Source organism: Chrysemys picta, chromosome 7 (assembly GCF_011386835.1).
Source record: "Chrysemys picta bellii isolate R12L10 chromosome 7, ASM1138683v2, whole genome shotgun sequence".
NCBI lineage: Eukaryota > Metazoa > Chordata > Testudines > Emydidae > Chrysemys > Chrysemys picta.
In genome coordinates, this window is record NC_088797.1 from 30,268,894 (window position 1) to 30,287,301 (window position 18,408).

Sequence of the window (18,408 nt, forward strand, 5' to 3'; positions counted from 1 at the left end):
TGATAAATAATACATTTTATTTCTAATAAATTATAGAAATACAATACAAATCCTGAGCCCCGCCCCAGTGTCAGGGCAGGACTCGTCCCGGGGGGTGGGAGGGATCCGGGGCTGAGATGGGGGGGGCAGAGCCAATTCTCTGGGCCCCTGGCATGTGGCTGGAGGATCCTGGGAGCTGGGGCTGTAGCAGGACCCCTTCCTGGTTCAGTTCCCTGCGTCGCTGCCATCTGGGCGGGGCTGAGCTGGGCTCACTGACTGAGCTGGGGCGTGAGCGGTGCCTTCTCCTTCCCTTGCGGTAGCCCTGGGCAGAGACAGAACCCCCAGTTACAGCTGCCCCAAGCCCCCAGTCAATCTCAGCTCTCTGGATCCCCTGCCGTGCTCCAACTGGAAGCCCCCCACTCCAGAGGGGATCTCCTCCCTGACCCCCACTCTTCCTCCCCCTCTCTTCTGGTTGTTGGGGGAGAATCTCTCTCTCTGCCCCCCCCCGGGGATGACACCCCCAATGTCCCCTCATATCCAAAGATGATGCCCCCCAGCCCCTGCCCCCCCATCCAGGGATGACACCTCCCCAGTCCCTGACACCTCACCTCCCTCCTCGCTGCCAGCACTGGGGAGTCTCTGCCCCTCCTGGGCCTCCCAGGGGGCAGCGGCCTCCTCGCGGGAGCCCCCCAGGAAGGCAAGGGGGCGCTGGCGCTGGCGGAAGCGCTGCCGGGGGGTGGCGTCCCCAGGCCCGAAGGACTCGCTGACCAGGACGCGGGAGCTCAGCTTGCGCCGGTTTAGCCGCAGGTGCACCCGCTGGGCGTCGGGCAGGCTCAGCACGCTGCTGGCCTTGCGCAGGGGCACAGGCGAGGCAGGGGCACTGGAGTCTGTGGGAGAAGCAGGGGTTAGTGGGGCAGGGGATGGTGAGTCCTGCGTGGGAGCACCTTGCACTGCCATCCCAGATGCCTGGGTCCCATCCCCTGTCCTGATCTCTCCTCCCCACACCCCACAAGGTGGAGGGTCCCAGACACTCACCCCCATCAGGTGCGCGCCCATCCTGCCCAAGTCCTGGCAGGTTCTCAATGCTATTGGCCCCCTGCGCCAGGGGGCGCTGCTGTTCCCGGGAGGGCTCACGCCGCGGCTTCATCAGCTTCTTCATCTTGTCCGCGATCCAGTTGCTGCTCTTCCTGCGGGGTGGAGGAAGAGAGAGGGTCACATGCTTCCTGACAGGAGTTGGGGGGCCTAGGCCAGCCCCCCTCAAGCATCCTGGGGGATTCCACCCCCTCAACACTGACCCATGCAGGGGCACTCAGGTAAACTGTCAGGGAGGGTCCCTGGTTCAGGCTGGCCCTGGGGGTCCTAGGCTCTGGGGGGTGTATCCGTAGTTTGAGGAAAAAGGGGGGTCCCCTGGCTCAGGCCAGCTTTGGAGGGTTGGTGGCTCAGTCTGTTTCAGAGGATGGGGGGCCCAGGGTGGCAGAGAAGGGTCCCTGGCTGAGGGGGCAGGTGTGGAAGTCCATGGCAGTGGGAGGGTCCATGGCTGGGGCTGGCCCCTGGGGGGTCCGTAGCTGGGGCCAGCCCGGGGGGGGGGGCACACTCACTTGCTCTTAGGCAGCGCTGGCTCCAGCACTCGGTACTGGTCCATTATCTTCTCCACCAGCTTCTGTTTCTCCCGGCGCAGCTCATTCAGCTTATCCCTGGGGGGTGAGCACAGGGCAGCGTCTGAATCTGGGGGTGAGCTCCCTGCCCGCTGTAGTCCCCAGCCAGACTGCCCTGCGCCCCCAACACCCCCCAGACAGCCTCACCAATCTGCCCCCTCCCTGCACACCTCCCCCACTGGCCCGAGGGAGGCACTCACAGGTGCTGGCGCTGCTCCGAATGGTACTGCTCCCGGCTCTCCATGCTGCGCTCCAGCAGGCTGCGGTTCTCCTGGCTCAGTTTCTGGATCTCCTGCAGCAGGTGTCGGTTCTCCTCCTCCTGGTTCCCCTTCAGCTGGGCCAGGAGCTGGGAGGCAGCAGAGCTACTGATAGGACAGGCCATGCCCCTCTGGGCTCCCCCTCACAGAGGGAGGGGGGCTGGAGGTGCAGAATGGGGAAAGCACTCTCTGATCAGGGGGTTCAGCAGGGAGGACCAGCTCCCATTGTTTGCTTGGAGCAGGGGGAGCTGGGCTGTGGGTGGTGTGACAGAGTGCAAATTGGATGAATAGTGGGCTCCCCTATGTAGTGCCTGGTTAACTACGTGGAAGGAAAAGATGGTTTACCCCTTGCAGAGACCCAGAGACGCAGGCGTCTCTGATGCCTGGGGTCTGGGCCCAATGCCCATGGAGAGTCCCAGAAGACAAAGGCCAGTCCAATTACCAGGACATTTGGCATCTGGCAACTAACGAACATGGATGCCCCCCCTCCTTAGGGAGCCAGCCAGGTGTGACCAGCTGGAGGACAAAGGGCTGAGGAGGAGGGCCAGATGACAATGGTTGCCAGGAACAGGACAAAGGATTGGGGAGGGGCCAGGTGGGGTTAAGTGTGGGTGACTGGGACTAAAGGGCGGGGTCAGGGGGCTCTGGACAGACCCAGAAGGACTTCGCTGTAACTTTCCCTTCTCTGTGTTAATGAAGGACTTTCTAGACTGTCTTCCAGACATCTAATAAACCCCCCTGCTGTGACAGCGCTGGCTGAGTCGCTCCAGTTTAAGGAAATCGGGGGGTGCTGCTCCCTTTGGGTGTGTCAGTCTCCCTCAGGTGTCCAGTTCAGGTGGACTCGCTGAGGGGAGATCGCGGCGTGACCCAGGGGTGCTGAAGGCTCTGAGGTTCGACCCAGGAGGTGGTGAAGCCAAGAGGCCTGCCCTAGCGAGAGTGTGAGCCTCGGGGGCTGACACACTGAAGGGGTCCTCCCAGAGACTGCTCCAGAGCGCTGGAGCTGTGGATCTAGAGCAGGTGGCTACCGGGTGGGGGCTGGCGGTATCGGGGGTCTGCATGGGTCTCCAACAAAGGGCGCAGTGGGGGAGAGCTGGGCCGGGAAGAGAAAGGTATCGGGCACTGTGCGTGTTCTTGGTGGGGTCAGACTGGGGGGCAGGATTGGGGGAAGTCAGGGGTTGCACATCTTGCACTGGTCTCTGGGTAGGATACAATGGGGGATTCAGGCTGGGGGAATGGGGCTGGAGGGTACCAAAGGTGGAATTGGGGGTAGTGGGTTGCGTACCTCGCTCTGCTCCCCAGTATGCCATGGGGGGGTCAGGCTGGAGGGCAGGGGTACCGCAGGCAGGGCTAGGGGTTGTACACCTCGCTCTGCCCCCAATAGGGATGCCATGGGGGGTTCAGGCTGGGGGGCAGGGGTACCGCAGGCAGCATTAGGGGGTTGCACACCTCACTCTGGTCTTTGGGGGGGACACACAGGGGGGGGTTCAGGCTGGGGTGGGACTAGGGGGTACCAAGGGTTGCACACCTCACACTGGTCTCCGATCCGGCCCAGCGCCACCTCCAGCTGGTGGTTCTGCTCCCGCAGGGCGGTGCCCTCAGCCTCCAGCCGTGCCTGCTCCAGCTGCAGTCCCGTCAGCCGGCCTCGCAGGCCCCGCAGCTCCCCTTGCTGCTCCTCCTGCGCTCTCTCAGCCGCAGCCAGTGCCACCTGCACCCTGCGCGGGGCGAGGGGTCAATGGGGGACTACGAGTGGACACCCACGCACTGACCCCGATGCTGGCCCCCATCTCCCACAACCTACAGACTTCCCACTACCCCCACATCCCAGTCCCTCCCCCTGCCCCCATATGCTAGGGACCCCTCCCGCATTCCATCTCACCACCTGCCCTAACCTGCAGGCCCCCCCACCTCCCATATCCCGGGGTCCCCCCCCCGGTTACCGTGCATGCTCGTCCTGCAGCCGGGCGTGCTGCTCCCCCAGCTGCCGGTGTTCCCGCTCAGCCCCCTCCAGCCGCTCCCGCTCCCCCCGCAGGGCTGCCTCCCGCTGCTCCAGCCCGGCCTGCTGTGCCACCAGATGGCTGTGCCTGGAGGGGGAGAGAAAGGGGTGAGAGACCCCACAGGACCCCCAGGAGGTTGCCCCACTGACCCCTGCTCCTCCCCCATGCTTACCTGCCCTGCAGCCCTGCCCAGTGTCCCCTCCACAGTCACCTGCCCTGCTGTGCCCCACGTTCGCTTACCCCCACAGAATGCCCCCCATGACATCCTAGGGTCACCTGCCCTGCAGCTCCCCGTGCCCCCTCCCGCTCTGACATTTTCCTAGTAGTTAGGTCGATCTAATTTTTAAGTGTAGAGCAGCCCTGAGTCCAAAACTCCTGGGTGGGTTCCCAGCCCCTTTGGCGTTAGATGAGGGACCCGTGCTGAGCTCCCCTGACAGTTACGTAATTCACACCCAGTCGCAGTCACCAGTGCTTCTCAGCAGCTAATCCACCCAAGGAATCCTGGGCTTCCTCCCCATGCTGAGAGGTGAGGGCCAGGCCAGGCTGTTCCCAGGCTCTTGGCTTCCCCATCTTATGAGGGACTCTGTAATGCTGGATTCCAGGGGATTAATAAACCCCGGCTTGCTTGGAACAGGCTGGGCTGGGTCGCTGCAGATCCCTCCTGAGTGCCTGGTTCCCTGGCGGGGTAAAGCTCCTCGGAACTCAGTGGGACTGGCTGGAGAGCCACAGAGGTGCTGGAGCCGGGAGACCCAGCCCTGGGCATATAGAGCTGTGGACTCGGCCTGGTGAAATGCTAAGCCCAGGATCTGGCACATAACAGAGCTCCTCCCAGAGGGACCGTAGATAGGCTGTGGGACCAGACCCCTGGAGATCCAAGACACCTCCCATAGGGTTAACTGGCCTGCTGCCCCCTTGTGCCCTCTCAGCCATTCCTCCCCAGGCTTTCCTGGCCCTGCAGCTCCCCTTGCCCCTGGGGTTACCTGGCCTGTCACAGCCACGTGCCCCCAACCCCTGCCCTGGGGGGTTCCCTGGCCTGGTGCCCCCCAGCCTCCTCCAGTTACCTGTCCTGGAGCTCTCGGTGCTCCTGCTCCAGTGCCCGCAGTGCCCCCTTGAGGCCGGCCTGCTTGCCCAGCAGCCCCTCCAGCTCAGCACCCTGGCGCTCGTGCAGCAGTGCCAGCTTGTCATGGTTGCGCACCAGCCCTTCGTGGCGCCCGCGCCACTCATCCCGCTCCTGCCGGGCCACCCGCACCTCAGCCTCCAGCCCTGCCAGTCGCTCCCGCAGCTCCGACGCCCGGGCCTCCAGTGCTGCCTTCTGGGAAAGCAACGCCGCCTGCTCCACCTGCCAGGGAGGGGGCAACGAGAGACACGGGGCAGGGGAGGGACAAGGGAGATCATGCAGGGGAGCAAGAACCACAGGGGAGTGGGAGTCAATGTCTCACCTGGAGGGTCCTGCACTGGATCTGGGGTGGGGCAGGAAGGTTTCGGGGAGCAAGGGGCATCCAGCGGACGCAGTGTCTGACCTGGGGCTCCACACTGGGCCTGCTTGTGGGGCAGTGGCGTTTGGGGGTTAGTATCTTACCTGGAGGGTCCCGCACTGAATCTGGGGGTAAGGGGAGTGGGGGGGCAGGGGAATTCAGAGGGCTGGTGTCTCCCCCGGCACCTGGCTAAAGGAGAGAAGGTGATGGGCTGTGCAGAAGGCTGAGCTCTAGACTGGAGGGAAGTTGCCAGGGGATCAAGGATCAATCTTGGGCCTGATCCCATTTAATATTTTCATTAATGTGAATGAAGTCTGCTGAGGACACAGACTTGGGAGCGGAATATTACACAGAAAGAACTGGATAAATCTTGGGGGCCGGAGTGATAGACATGGGATGAAATTGTGTAAAGTGCAAGATCATGCCACTAGGGTCTAATACAGGGGTAGGCAACCTATGGCACGTGTCCCGAAGGCGGCACGCGAGCTGACTTTCAGTGGCACTCACACTGCCCGGGTCCTGGCCACTGATCTGGAGGGGCTCTGCATTTTAATTTAATTTTAAATGAAGCTTCTTAAACATTTTAAAAACCTTATTTACTTTACATACAACAATAGTTTAGTTATATATTATAGACTTATAGAAAGAGACTTTCTAAAAACGTTAAAATGTATTACTGGCACGCGAAACCTTAAATTCGAGTGAATAAATGAAGACTCGGCACACCACTTCTGAAAGGTTGCCGACCCCTGGTCTAATATTTCCTCTAGCCTGGGGGCTCATCTCCTGAAAGCAACAGAGGGCAAGAGAAGCCCCAGGGTTTGGGTTGATCGCAGGATGCCATTAGCCACCTTTGTGAGGTGGCCACAAAAAAGGCCAATGCGATCCTAGGCTGGATCCGGTGAGGGATTTCCAGTGGCGATAGGGAAGCATTAATGCCCCTGGCTGAGGTACTGGGAAGAGCTCAGCAGGAACACTGTGCGCAGTTCTGGTCACCCATGTTCAGGAACAAGGGATCCAAACTGGCCCAGTACAGAGAAGGGCTCCCAGGCTGATCAGGGGAGAGGAGAACTGATCTTAGGAGAGGAGACTGAGCGAGCTGGGCCTGTTTAGCCTGGCCGGGCGAAGGCTGAGAGGGGATCTGGTTGCTCTCTATAAATACACCAGGGGGTTTAGCCCCAGGGAGGGAGAAGAGCTACTGAAGCTAAAGGAGAACGTTGGCACAGGAACAAATGGGGACAAACTGGCCAGGAATCAAAGGAGACCTGGTCTACACAGAAAAGTTCTATCAACATCAGTCAGATGTGACACACACACCCCCAGTGCAGACAGCACTGGGGACAGAAGAGGGCTTCCATCAACACAACTCCCGTCGTTTGGGGAGGCGGTGTTCCTCCTCCGACTGAAAGCCCCTTCTGTCGATGCAGACTGAGTGTACCCTAGGGGGCTGTGCCGGCAGAGCTATGCCAGGATAGCCTGAGGTACAGCCATACCTGGAGGCGGGCAATGAGAAGGTTTCTTCCCATCAGAGGAGGGAGGTTCTAGAACAGCCTCCCTATAGGAACTGTGGGGGCAAAACACCCAGCTAGTCTTAAGATAGAGTTTGATACATTTGTGACTCGGATTACATGATGGGGTTGTTTATGGCAGAGGGGGGCAGGGCTCGGCAGCCCTGGGGGTCCCTCCTGGTTTATGTCTTATGTTCCTAATTATGCTTTGGGGCTTTAGCCGGCCACCTGCAGGGTCAGGAAGGTTCTTTTTTTCACCAAAACTAATTCGGGGTTTGGTTGTTGTTTTTTTCATTATCCTCTGAAATATCAGAGATCGGCCACAGCTGGAGACGGGACACCAGGCAGGGTGGGCCAAGTTCTGAGCTGGTCCAAAGAAGCTTTTCTCTAGCTGCCTGGCTGGTGGGTCTTGCTCAGATGCTCAGGGTCCAGCTGATCACCGGGCTGGGGGATGGGAAGGAATTTCCCCCAGGTCAGATTGGCAGGGACCTTGGGGGTTTTCACCTTTCTTGGCAGCATGGGACAAGGGTCGCCTGCAGGGATACACTGGGCATGGCTCATCGCAGCGATTCCCTGCCAGAGCAGAGGCCTCGGGTATTGGGGGCCCCTCAGCTCCCTTGTTCTCTGCCTGGGACTCACAACAGGCAGGGCTCCTAAGGGCTCTGGTTGGGTTTATTTGGGGTGACTTGTCAGACTAAACGATCTGGGGGTCCCTTCTGGCCTTAAACTCTGTCTCACTTGGAGGGCCCCACACTGGGCTCTGTGAGGACAATGCAGGGTTGGGAGATTCAGACAGGCTGTCTCACTTGGAGGGCCCCACACTGGGCTGTGTGAGGACAAGGTGGGGTTGGGAGGTTCAGATAGGCTGTCTCACTTGGAGGGCCCCACACTGGGCTGTGTGAGGACAAGGTGGGGTTGGGAGGTTCAGACAGGCTGTCTCACTTGGAGCACCCCACACTGGGCTGTGTGAGGACAAGGTGGGGTTGGGAGGTTCAGACAGGCTGTCTCACCTGGAGAGCCCCACACTGGGCTGTGTGAGGACAAGGTGGGGTTGGGAGGTTCAGACAGGCTGTCTCACCTGGAGAGCCCCACACTGGGCCTGCAGTCGCCCACTCTCCTCCCGCAGGCCTCCGCTCTGCCCCTGCAGGCTCAGCAGCTCCCCCTGCAGGGCGCCCAGCTGCGACTCCAGCTGCCCCAGCCGCCCCATCAGAGCCTCTTTCTCTGCCAGCAGTGCCGCGTTCTGTGGGGGGAGCATCAGCAAGTGATGGGGGGATCCCCAGCTCCCCCGAGGGGCCTCCAGCTCCACAATCTCTGCCCCTGCTGAGGGGAGGGGACGGGAATCCCTAACCCCACAGAGTCCACTGAGGGGCACAGCCCCTTCCCTCCATCCCCCACCCCTGCCCCCAGACTCCCTGAGGGGCCTCCCATCTTAGCCCCCCTCCCTGCCTCACCCCAAGGGCAGAGGGAACCAAACCCCCAGAGGGCACCAGATTCCAGTCCCCATCCTGCCTCACCCCAAAGGAAAGGCCCCCCAATACACCCCGCGTCCTGGACTTACGCTGCGCTCCACCTCGATGAGATGCTTGCTCAGGGTGTCGCTCTCCGGCTCAGCCCGAAGCCCCAGCGCCGGCTCGGGGTTCCCCTGGCCCTGCTCCACAGCCCCTGGCGCTTCGGGTAGGGGGGCCCCAGGGCTGCTCTTCACCTGGACATGGAGAACAAGGAAGGGGGTGAAAGGGAGGGAGTCCACTACTACTGCAACCCCGGCCTCTCCCAGCAGAGGGCGCTGGGGGTGGTGTCTCACCTGGCGCAGCTCTTTCCCCAGGTGCTGATTGAGGACGAGCAGTTCCTCCACCTGGCTGCGGAGGGCGCCGATCTTCTCCTCCTTCAGAGCCAGCATCTCTCTGAAAGACAACTCCAGCCGCTGTTCCAGGCTCTGGTATTGGCTAGGGCGAGAGGGGGGCACGTTACACCCAGGAGCCCCTGGAAACTGCCCTAGCCCCTCCCTGCGATCCCTGCCCCCCAGCCTCCCCCGTGACCAGCTGCCCCCCTCCCTGCGATCCCTGCCCCCCAGCCTCCCCCGTGACCAGCTGCCCCCTCTCTCAGATCCCTGCCTCCCATCCCCCATGACCAGACACCCTTCCTTAAGATCCTTTCCACCAGTCCCTCCTGTCCAGATCCTCTGCCCCCCATACAGCTCCCCAGCCGCCCAGATCCTTGTCCCCCAAACCCTACCAGTCTATCCCCCAAGACACCTATTCCCCCTCTCCTCTCCATCCCCCCAAGATCCCTGCCCTCCCACCCAGTATACCCCAAGTGTGGGTATGGCCTCCTGCAGATGCCTACCTCTGCTGGGTGCCCTGCTGCTCCTCCAGGAGGCGCTGCTCCTCCTCCCGCCGCTCCAGCTGCTCCCGCAGTCGCACCAGGTCAGCCTCCCGCTCCTGTCCCTTCACCTTCTCGCTTAGCAGCTCCTGCAGGAACAAGGAGGACTCTGAGCATTGAGGGGGGGACCCATGGCCCCTCTTCCTGCCTCCACTACCCCAACCAGGACCCTGACCACTGCGGGGGGACTCCCATCACCATTCTCTGTCCCCCACTGTCACCTGCAAGGTGCTCCCCACAGTGCCCCCTGCCGGGAGAGGCTGGGGTGGAGTAGCTGGGAACTCCCCCCCCCCCCCCCGTCTGTATTCCCACCCTGCTCTCCACAGCGCCCCCTGCCGGGTGAGTCCAGACTGGAGTAGCCAGGAGCTTCTCCCCACCCCATTCCTGTTCCTTACAGCCCTGGCACTCCCTGCCCCTGGTGCCCCCATCACCTCCCGCAGAGCGGCTGAGGCCTTGCGCTCGGCTGCCAACTGCTCCCGCAGCCCCTTGCTCTCCTGCTCCAGTTCCCGCAGCCGCTGCGCTGTCTCTCTCAGCCCACCCAACTCCAGTGCCTGCAGCCGGCTCTGGGCCTCCAGCTGGGCGGCCCGGCGGCCCTGTTCTGCCAGTGCTTCCTCTTGGGCCTGGGTCTGGGCCCGCAGACGCCGGGTCTCCTTGTCCAGCGCCCGGCGCTCTCTCTCAGCCTGGCTCAACACCGCCTCCAGCGCCCCTCGCTCGCCCTCCAGCTGGGTCAGGGCCGCCTTGTGTTGCTCCAGCCCGCGCTGCAGGGTGCCCAGCTCGCGCTCGGACGCCCGTAACTCCTCCGCGGCCTCCCGCGCCTGTTCAGCCTGGCGCCCAGTCCGCTGCCGCTCTGCCTCCAGACTGCCCCGGGCCTCCGCCAGCTCCTGCTCGGCTTGGCTCAACTCCGCCCGCAGCGCCTCTCGCTCCTTCTCCAGCGCCTGGGCCTCGGCCTCCAGCTGCCCCAGCAGCAGGGCCTCCAGACGCTGCTGCTCCAGCTCCTGCCGCAGTCTCAGCAGCTCCTGCTCCAGGCGCCCCCGGGCCTCCTGGGAGGCCGTCAGCCCCTCCAGGGCCTTGGCGTGAGTGGCCTCCAGCCGGCGCAATGCCTCCTGCAGGCTGGACGCCCGCTCCTCCACCTGGCACAGCCGGCGCCCACTCTCTGCCAGTGCCTCCTGCTGCTCCTGGGCCCAGGTGCCTGGGTCCCCCTGGCTCTGCAGAGACTCCTGCAGCCGGGGAAGGGGAACAGAGCTGGTTAGGGACTCGCTGGCATGGCAGGGGCACCCTGGAATCCCAAATCTGTAGCCACATGCCTGAGCCCCACTTGGTTCCCTTTGGCCAGAGCCTAAGAAGGCAGGAATCAAACCCCCACATAAATGCTGCCCCCAGACATGACGCAGCATTGAATCTGATCTGGACAGAAACAAACTTGGCATTGGTACCAGGGACAATTCAGCAGGCCTATGGGGATTCACTGCCCCACGTGCTGCCCTGTGTCCTAGCCTGCCCCCAGCAATAGCATAGTAACTGGATGTACTGAGGGATGCCCTCTATTGCCCGCACCAGCCCAGGGCGCCTCCTGCCCCTTGTGGTGGGATCTCAGAGGAGGGCTCTGCCTCAGGCTGATCCCCAGGGGTCCAGGCTGCCTTTGAGCCTCCTGCCTACCCATGTGTCCTACTGGCCTAAGCCATATGAGCCTCCCCCAGCCCCACCCAAAAAAGGGCAGTTTTGGTAATAGGGTTACGATCCCTGTGTAGGCCTCTGCGCCCACAGGCTTGGTGTTGCTATTCCTGAGGGGAATGAGACATGGCTGGTGCCCTCTGCTTCCAGACCAGACAACTGCCCACGCCTGCCTGCCACCCTGGTCATTACTCGGGCGCTAGCCCATGCTGGTGCAGTGTCGCTGCTCTGCTAGATTGAAGCTAGCTCCGCTCCGTCTGCACGAGCGGCACTCACACCCCATTATTGCAGCATAGCCGTTCCCTGAAGGGGCAGAGAGCAAAGCTCGATCTCAGGACAGCAGGACATGCTGGGGTCCTGGCTCCCACCAACACGGGCTCTGGCGGAAGCCTGGGCTCCCAGGCCGGCCTGAGGACCCTGCAATTCTGGATCACAGATGACTAATCAATGCTCCCTCAGCCTGACCAGGCTGCCTGGCCTCGCCGCAGATCATCTCTAGGCGCGTCGCTCCCGGAGAAGGGAGAGTCTCCATGGCAGTCTGGTCGCAGCTGCACTGACCGGGGGAGCTTGCAGGGGAGCAGGCACCCAAAGGCCCAAACCTGGAGTTGCTGAGGCCGCATGGCTGCCCTGGGGTCTGGTGCACTAAAGGGGTCACTGGCACTGCTGGGAGACTGTGTAAGGGCTGGGGTGTAACAGCCCTGTCAATCTGTGACAACCTGCAGCCAATCCCCTGTCCCCATGCTCTGCCATGGCATTGGTCTCCTCCAATGGGAGACAGGCTGGCAGCAGGGAGGGTGACGGGATTCCCACCCACTCCTCCAGCCACTCAGGGCTCCAGGCAATGGGACTGACCCCTTCATGCTGCCTGAGCCATGTGGGGGCACAGTGCTAGGGGCACTCCTGGGCCTGCAGCACCCCTCTACTGCCCCAAATGACAACCCCTTGCACACCTTGCCCTGCCCTCCCCCCCAGGCACCGTGCCCCACCTCGCAGTGCCGCTGCTCCTGCAAGCTGCGCAGCTCCCGCTCCAGCTGCTCCTTCTCCCCCAGCAGGGCAGCACTCAGTTCCTCCCGCTCCTGGCAGCTCCGGGCCCGCTGGGCTTCCAACTCTGCCCCCAGCCGCTGCACCTGTGCCAGGCAACTGGGAGTTGAGGGGGGACTGGGCCGGCATGGAGACAGACCTCTCCCCACCCCACAGACACCTCCCATGGAGACACCCTCTCCCCCTGTACCCCAACACACAGACCCCCTGAGAGGCACCCCTCCCCCCTTCCACTGACTCCTCCACAGAGACACCTCATCTCCCATCACTCCCTCACAGAAACAACCTATCCCTGTCCCCACAACCACAGCCTCCTCCACAGATCCCCCTTTCCCCACCCTCTCCAACACACAGCCTCCAACACACAGCCCCCAGACACCCCCCCTTCTGCTAAAACCCGGCAGACTCTCCGTCTCTATCCTTCTCCAACACATAGACCCCCCACAAGGCTTCCCCAAGAGAGATCCCACCCTTCAAACCCTCACATACAGCCTTCCCCCACACCTCCTATCCCCCAAAAAACAACACGGAGACACTCCCCTGACACACACTAGACTCCTCCCCAGATAGCCCCTGGTTAAGGAATGGGACACCCTCTGGGGGTGTCAGCTCCAATCCAGCCCCAGGGCTGGGGGACTGGCTGGCTGAGGGGTGGGGCAGACAGGGCCTTGAATTTTCTTCTAGGAGCCCCATCTCCCTCACCTCTTTGCTGAGGGCCTTATTCTTCTGCTCAAGGCCTGGACTCCTGGGTTCTCCCGGGGCCTCTAGTGCCTCCTGCAGCCTCCGGCGCAGCTCCTGGTTCTCCCGCTCCAGTGCTAGCAGGCGGCTGGACGTCACCTCAGTCACCTCATAGCTCAGGGACTTGGGAGTCTCAGCAGGGTCTGGGGGAAGACAGTGTCACATCAATGAGCCGGGGCGGGGGGAGCTGGGGGGCCTGGGGGAAAGGGGAGGAGGAGGCACTCACCATTGGGAGCCTCATTGGGCTCCTGCTCCTCTTCCCAGGATAGGTGCTGGGACTCCCCCAAATTTTGCCTCAGCTCCCCCTCCAGCAACACCTTCTCCTGCTGTAGCTCCTCCAGCCGCTGACGCTCCCGCTCCCGCTCCTGGGGGTAGAGGGTGACCCATGCGGGAGTTTTCTGTAATAGCCTTATGAACAGTCTGCGTCTCCCCCTCAGCCTTGGTACAGTTGCCCACTGGTTACAGAGGGGCTACAATGCTGCTCCTGGCACGGAGCAGGAGGCACCAGGGTCTGGGTCCGGATTGGGCTGCATCAGCAGACCCCCCGAGACAGCAAACTCCAGGCTGCAGAGGCAGCTGAGTGAGCGTGGCAGGGCTGTGTCGGAGAGCAAAGACGAGAGGTGTCGGGAAGCAGGGGGAGGAAGAGCGGGGTTCATAACCACATGGCGGTGCCCTGGCACTGGCAAAGGGGACAGGGAGAGGACATAAGAACGGATGGAACTCGGGGGAAGCAGGGGCAAAGCAGGAACTTTGTCCGGAGCCGGCCTCTCTCACGCTAACCCCAAGACTTCTGACCAGGTGATGAATGAAGGTGCCCTTATTTTGAGCCAGTCGCCTGGTGTTGCTGCCATTGCCGACTGAGGCCTTGTCGACATTTGACACGTTTCAGTGGCACAGCTGCAGTGCTTCACAGCGGACACTGCCAAGCGAGCGGAGGGACTCTCCCAGCCCCGTAGTTAATTCACCTCCTCGAGAGGTGGTAGCTAGGTCAGCAAAAGAATTCTCCCAGCGACCTAGCGCTGTCTACATTGGGGGTTAGCTCGGCTTCATTGCGTCGCTCAGGCGGATGCCCTGAGCCACGCCACTGGGTCGAGTCAGCTTTTCAGTGGAGACCAAGCCTAAGGAGCATTGCGCCCTGATGGGGGAAAAGTCTCAGCTGGACTCGCTGCAGGGAGCCACGGAGGGACACGGGGTAGCTGGAGCCCAAAGGCCCAGTTTTGGAGTCATGGAGGCCACAGGCCTGCCCCTGCAGAACAGTATAGATCCCTAGGGCCCAGCGCAATAGAGGGGTACCCCCAGGAAACGGGTTAAAGGCTGGGACATAGACCAGACCCTGTGAATCCATGACACAGAGACTGTTAACATAGGGGGGTCCCTATACTTCTGAGAGGGTCCTACAAGGGGCACTATAGGGAAGGTCAGGAGCACTAGCTGTGGGGAGAGCTACTCCAACCCTGGCCTCTCCCAGCAGAGGGCGCTGTAAGGAGCAGGGCGGGAACACTGGCTGTGGGAGGAGGTCCTTGCTACTCCAGCCCTACCTCTCCCAGCAGGGGGTGCTGTAAGGAGCAGGGCAGGAGCACTGCCTGCAGGGGGAGGTCCCAGCTACTCCAGCCTGGCCTCTCCCAGCAGGAGGCGCTGTGAGGTGTGTGACAGACTGGGGAAAAGGTCTGTAGCATTTATTCTGAGAGCTCTGTGTGACTAGGTTTCCCTTGTGCCTTGCTGCCTGCCCGAGTGCACAGAGTGAGAACAGAGCAGGGCAGGGAAAACAGAGACACAGAGAAGAGCCTCTCAGGTACCAGCTTCAAAGGAGTGATGGGAACAATGGCAATGGGGAGCAGTTCCCCCGGCTAGCCCGGGGGGTGTTTCTCTTCCCAAGGCTAAGCCTGGGGTCAAAGGAGCCCACAAGTCTGTAGAACAGAGAAAGGTTTGGGTGAGCCGGGAGAGGCCGGCCAGGCTGCCAGGGACACGGCTGACAGCCTGACTGAGACACAGAGACCACTGGCTCACCCGTGGCTGTCCCCAGGGCTGCTCTGAGAGGGGTGAATCACGGGATCCCAGCTGGCACCTGTGGGGGTCACTTGGGGAAAGCCCAGCGAGGGGCAGTGAGCATTTAGCCTGGTAACAGGACAGGCTGTGTGCACAGGGGCCCGTAGGGGGCACCATGGAGAGGGTGCAGGGGGCCGTTTGGTGTTGGGGGGTCTCACCTCTTCAACTTGCTCTAATTGGCTCCGCAGCAGCAGATTCTCCTTCTCGAGCTGGGGCAGGTGCTGGGCCCGGGCGCGGGCGGATTCCAGCTGCCCCTCCAACTGGGCCTTGCTGTCCAGCAGGGCCTGGGAGAAGGCCCGCTCCTCCTGCCAGGGAGAGAGCCTGGTCAGAGCTCCCGAGATCCCCTGGCCCACACCCCCTCCTGTCAGGGATAGTGTCCCATCAGAGCCCCCCGAGACCCACTGACCGTCACACAGGCCATTATAACAGACAGGGGATGGCCCTATCTAGGAATAGAGATAAGAGACTGTTTCAGTATCATACAGAATGGGGAGAGGTGCCCTGGAACCATTCACTGAGGAAACATCTTATGGATTGGGGTGTTTCTCATGGAAGTTTGGATCCTGGTTCCCATGAAGCCAGCCAGCTCTGCAACAGACTGAAGTTTTTTGGGGGGGAGGGGAACCTACTTCTTTACCTAGGAGAGGGTTCATGAGCATTTTATGATTTTGTTTTGTATTGTAACTATTTGTTTCCTTCACTCTCATTTCTGGTGGAATCTCTGCTCTTGCTTAACGAAACCTACCTGAGTTTTATTATAAGCGTGAGGTTTACAAGAGCAGTGATTTAAGGTAAAACTAGTCAGCTGGGGCGCACTGCTCCTTTGGGGGCAGAGGATCTGGGATTTCTGTGAGTAGCCAGCATCAGACGAAGAATCACAGAGGAAGGCTTCAAAGGGGCTCTGGACTGGGGTGCAAGGCAAAGACAGGTACAGCACAGAGGAGAATGTGTGGGGGCTGACAGGCTGGTGGGGGTAGGGAGCTGACACCCAACCATGGGCAAGACTCCCTCTCGCTAGAGGCAGGGGGTAACAAGGTGACTCACAGTCCTGGGTACCCCGAGAACCGTCACACAGACCCCCTCTGTCTCCCTCCCCCACTCCTCCTGCTGAGAAACCCCCACTGGCCCCCTGAGCCCCTTACAGCCCCACAGCCCCCCATGCCTCCTGACAAGAAGTACTGCCCCCCACACTGGTCCCCACTAGCCCCTCACCCCTTACTATCACCTCCACTAGCCCAGAGGCCCCCCCCCGCCTTCTAACAAACTAGGAATTTTGTGATATTTTTTATGAATCCTATGTGTGCCCCAATTTCCCCTCTCTGTTGCAGGGTTGGCGGGGGAGGGATTAAGTTTGCTCTCAAGGCAAACTAGAGACATTGTGATGCGGGGAGCATGTCTCACCTCCCTGTGAAGAGCTGTTAAAGAACTGGTTGAAACTCACCCAATCAACAGAGGGGCAGAGAGACAAGACAAACTCCAGTGACTCTGGATTTCCAGAGATCCCAGCTGGTGCCCAGAGGACTGGGGAGTTGGGGAGATGGGTTGGCTGCTGGAAGGGGCCTGGGCACTCACTCTCCCCTGGGGACTGACTAAGGAGGAAGTCAGAGAGCATCGCTTCAGCCTGGCTGGGATTTGGGCCGACCACGTGAAACTAGGCGTTACTTTCCTTTCTCTGTGCGGTTTGGTGTCACTGCATTAACCCCTCCACAGTGGGTAAGTCTCCACCAAGAGCCTGTCTCAGCTGGACTCTTCACAGCATGGGGCAGAGGGGCTGGTGCCCCAGAGGGTCAGTCTCAGCAGGCGGCCTGCCCTGAAGGAAGAGTGGGGTGGAGTTCCTCCAAGACACTGTTCCAAAGCTGGGGGCATAGCCCCAATCCTGTGGATCCATGATATATCCCCTGTGCCTCCTCCACCCCATGCCCCTTCACCTCCAGCCTGCCCCGGCACCGCTCCAGCGTGGGCAGTCGCTCCTTCAGGGCCGAGAGCTCTCCCTGCAGGCGCTCAGCCCGGGCCGCCTTCTCCCGCATGGCATCCAGCTCATCCCGGTACAGCCCCGCCAGGCGCGCCTCGCCCGCCACCGCCCGGTGCTGGGGGGAAGAGGCACTAGGTTAGAGCCTGGGGCATTGAGGGTGGGAAGAACAGGGTCAGGGGGAACAGGGGCAGGGCACAGGGGCACACGGGCAGGGGGAACGGGGTCAGGGCACTGGGGCGGGGGGAACAGGGCACTGGGGCGGGGGGAACAGGGTCAGGGCACTGGGGCGAGGGGAACAGGGCATTGGGGCAGGGAGAACAGGGCATGGGTGGGGGGGCAGGGTCAGGGCACTGGGGCAGGGGGAACAGGACGGGGTGGGGTGGGGAAACAGGGTCAGGGTCCAGGGCATTGGGGCAGGGTGAACAGGGCACTGGGGGTGGGGGGGACAGGGTCAGGGCCCAGGGCATTGCGGGGTGGGGATGGTACCTCTTGTCGCAGCCTCCTCAACTCGGCCTCCAGCTCCTGCAGCTCCTGGCGCTGATCCAGCAGCTCCTCAGATTTCTCCTCCCTGGGTGGGTCAGAGCCCCCAGGAGGGCACGTCAGGGATATCCCCATGGCCTCCCCCCACACACACACACTGGGATCCCCAGGTACCTTCCTCACACCTATTCCCAATCCCCTTGAGGGCCCCTCCTCACTAGAACCCCCCATCTCAGGATCCCCCTCTTGTCTTCTGTGCCCCCTAATACCCCTAGGACCTCCCCCCCGAACTGTTCTCCCATCCCAGAACCACCCCATTCCCATCAGTGCCCCCCACCCACTCACAGTTCCTGGCGCAGGCGCCGGGCCTGGCCCCGAGCGTCAGCCAGTTGCACCCCAAGGTGCTGGCGATTGTCCCAGGGCCCCTCAGGGGACAGCGGGCCATGCGGGGACGACACCTCCCGCTCCTGCTGCAGCTCCCACAGCCTCTGCAAGACAGCTGGGTTAGACGGGGTGGGAAGAACGGGTGGGGGTGGGAAATGTCCAGGGAACAGTGGACGGGGGAGGGGAGAGCAGCACAAGAAGGATCTGAGGGGGGCAGAGGGATGGGGAGAGCTCAAGGAGACCGCATGAGCAGGAAGCGGTATCAGAGCCTTGGGGGGTCAGGGGAACCCAGGGGGCACTGGATAGGAAAACCCCCAGAGAGGTGGGGGGCTGTGGAGGGGGGAGGAGCACAGGGAGGGCTGGGAGTGGCAGGAATGTGCCCGAGGGCCTCCCTCACCTCTGCACTCGCATCCCGCTCCTGCACCAGGCCCCGCAGCCGGGAGGACAGCTCCTGCAGGACCCGTGTCAGCTCCAGTGGGTGCAGTTCAGCCAGTGCCCCCCACTGCAGGCTCAGCACCACCCCCGGGTCCTGTGTCACCTGCAACACAAGAGCAACATGTCACAAGCCCTGCACACCTGCCCCGGCACATGCCTCATGGCCTCCCCTTGTACACCAGCTCCTCACATGGCCTCCCTCACATGTCTGCCTTGGCACATACATCATGGCCTCCCCTCGCACACCAGCTCCTCACATGGCCTTCCCTCACACATCAGCTCCTCATACAGCCTCCCCTCACACGCCAGCTCTTTACACAGCTTCCCCTCGCAGGTCTCCCCTCACATGTCCACCCCGGCATATGCCTCATGGCCTCCCCTGGCACACCAGCTC

General features: G+C 61.9%; 1 protein-coding gene across 4 annotated transcripts in view; it reads right to left on the minus strand.

The window, feature by feature from the left end:
- Window positions 1-18,408, minus strand: part of CCDC88B (coiled-coil domain containing 88B) — a 26,101-nt gene continuing 7,693 nt past the window's right edge. For 3 of the 4 annotated variants that reach the window (XM_065552961.1, XM_042849739.2, XM_042849737.2), the window contains 21 exons: window positions 17,977-18,117; window positions 17,541-17,683; window positions 17,202-17,283; window positions 16,672-16,830; window positions 14,902-15,048; window positions 12,924-13,062; window positions 12,662-12,840; window positions 11,905-12,045; window positions 9,679-10,464; window positions 9,212-9,336; window positions 8,670-8,811; window positions 8,427-8,570; window positions 7,947-8,108; window positions 4,947-5,224; window positions 3,829-3,972; window positions 3,417-3,603; window positions 1,835-1,980; window positions 1,578-1,673; window positions 1,015-1,166; window positions 588-866; window positions 1-301 (listed from right to left, as the gene is read on the minus strand). In XM_065552961.1, the coding sequence (XP_065409033.1) occupies window positions 249-301; window positions 588-866; window positions 1,015-1,166; window positions 1,578-1,673; window positions 1,835-1,980; window positions 3,417-3,603; window positions 3,829-3,972; window positions 4,947-5,224; window positions 7,947-8,108; window positions 8,427-8,570; window positions 8,670-8,811; window positions 9,212-9,336; window positions 9,679-10,464; window positions 11,905-12,045; window positions 12,662-12,840; window positions 12,924-13,062; window positions 14,902-15,048; window positions 16,672-16,830; window positions 17,202-17,283; window positions 17,541-17,683; window positions 17,977-18,117 (3,825 nt within the window). In that variant the 3' untranslated portion in view covers window positions 1-248. Of the gene's footprint in view, window positions 302-587; window positions 867-1,014; window positions 1,167-1,577; window positions 1,674-1,834; window positions 1,981-3,416; window positions 3,604-3,828; window positions 3,973-4,946; window positions 5,225-7,946; window positions 8,109-8,426; window positions 8,571-8,669; window positions 8,812-9,211; window positions 9,337-9,678; window positions 10,465-11,904; window positions 12,046-12,661; window positions 12,841-12,923; window positions 13,063-14,901; window positions 15,049-16,671; window positions 16,831-17,201; window positions 17,284-17,540; window positions 17,684-17,976; window positions 18,118-18,408 lie in introns of those variants that run through there. The other variant, XR_010589408.1, reaches the window with a different exon arrangement.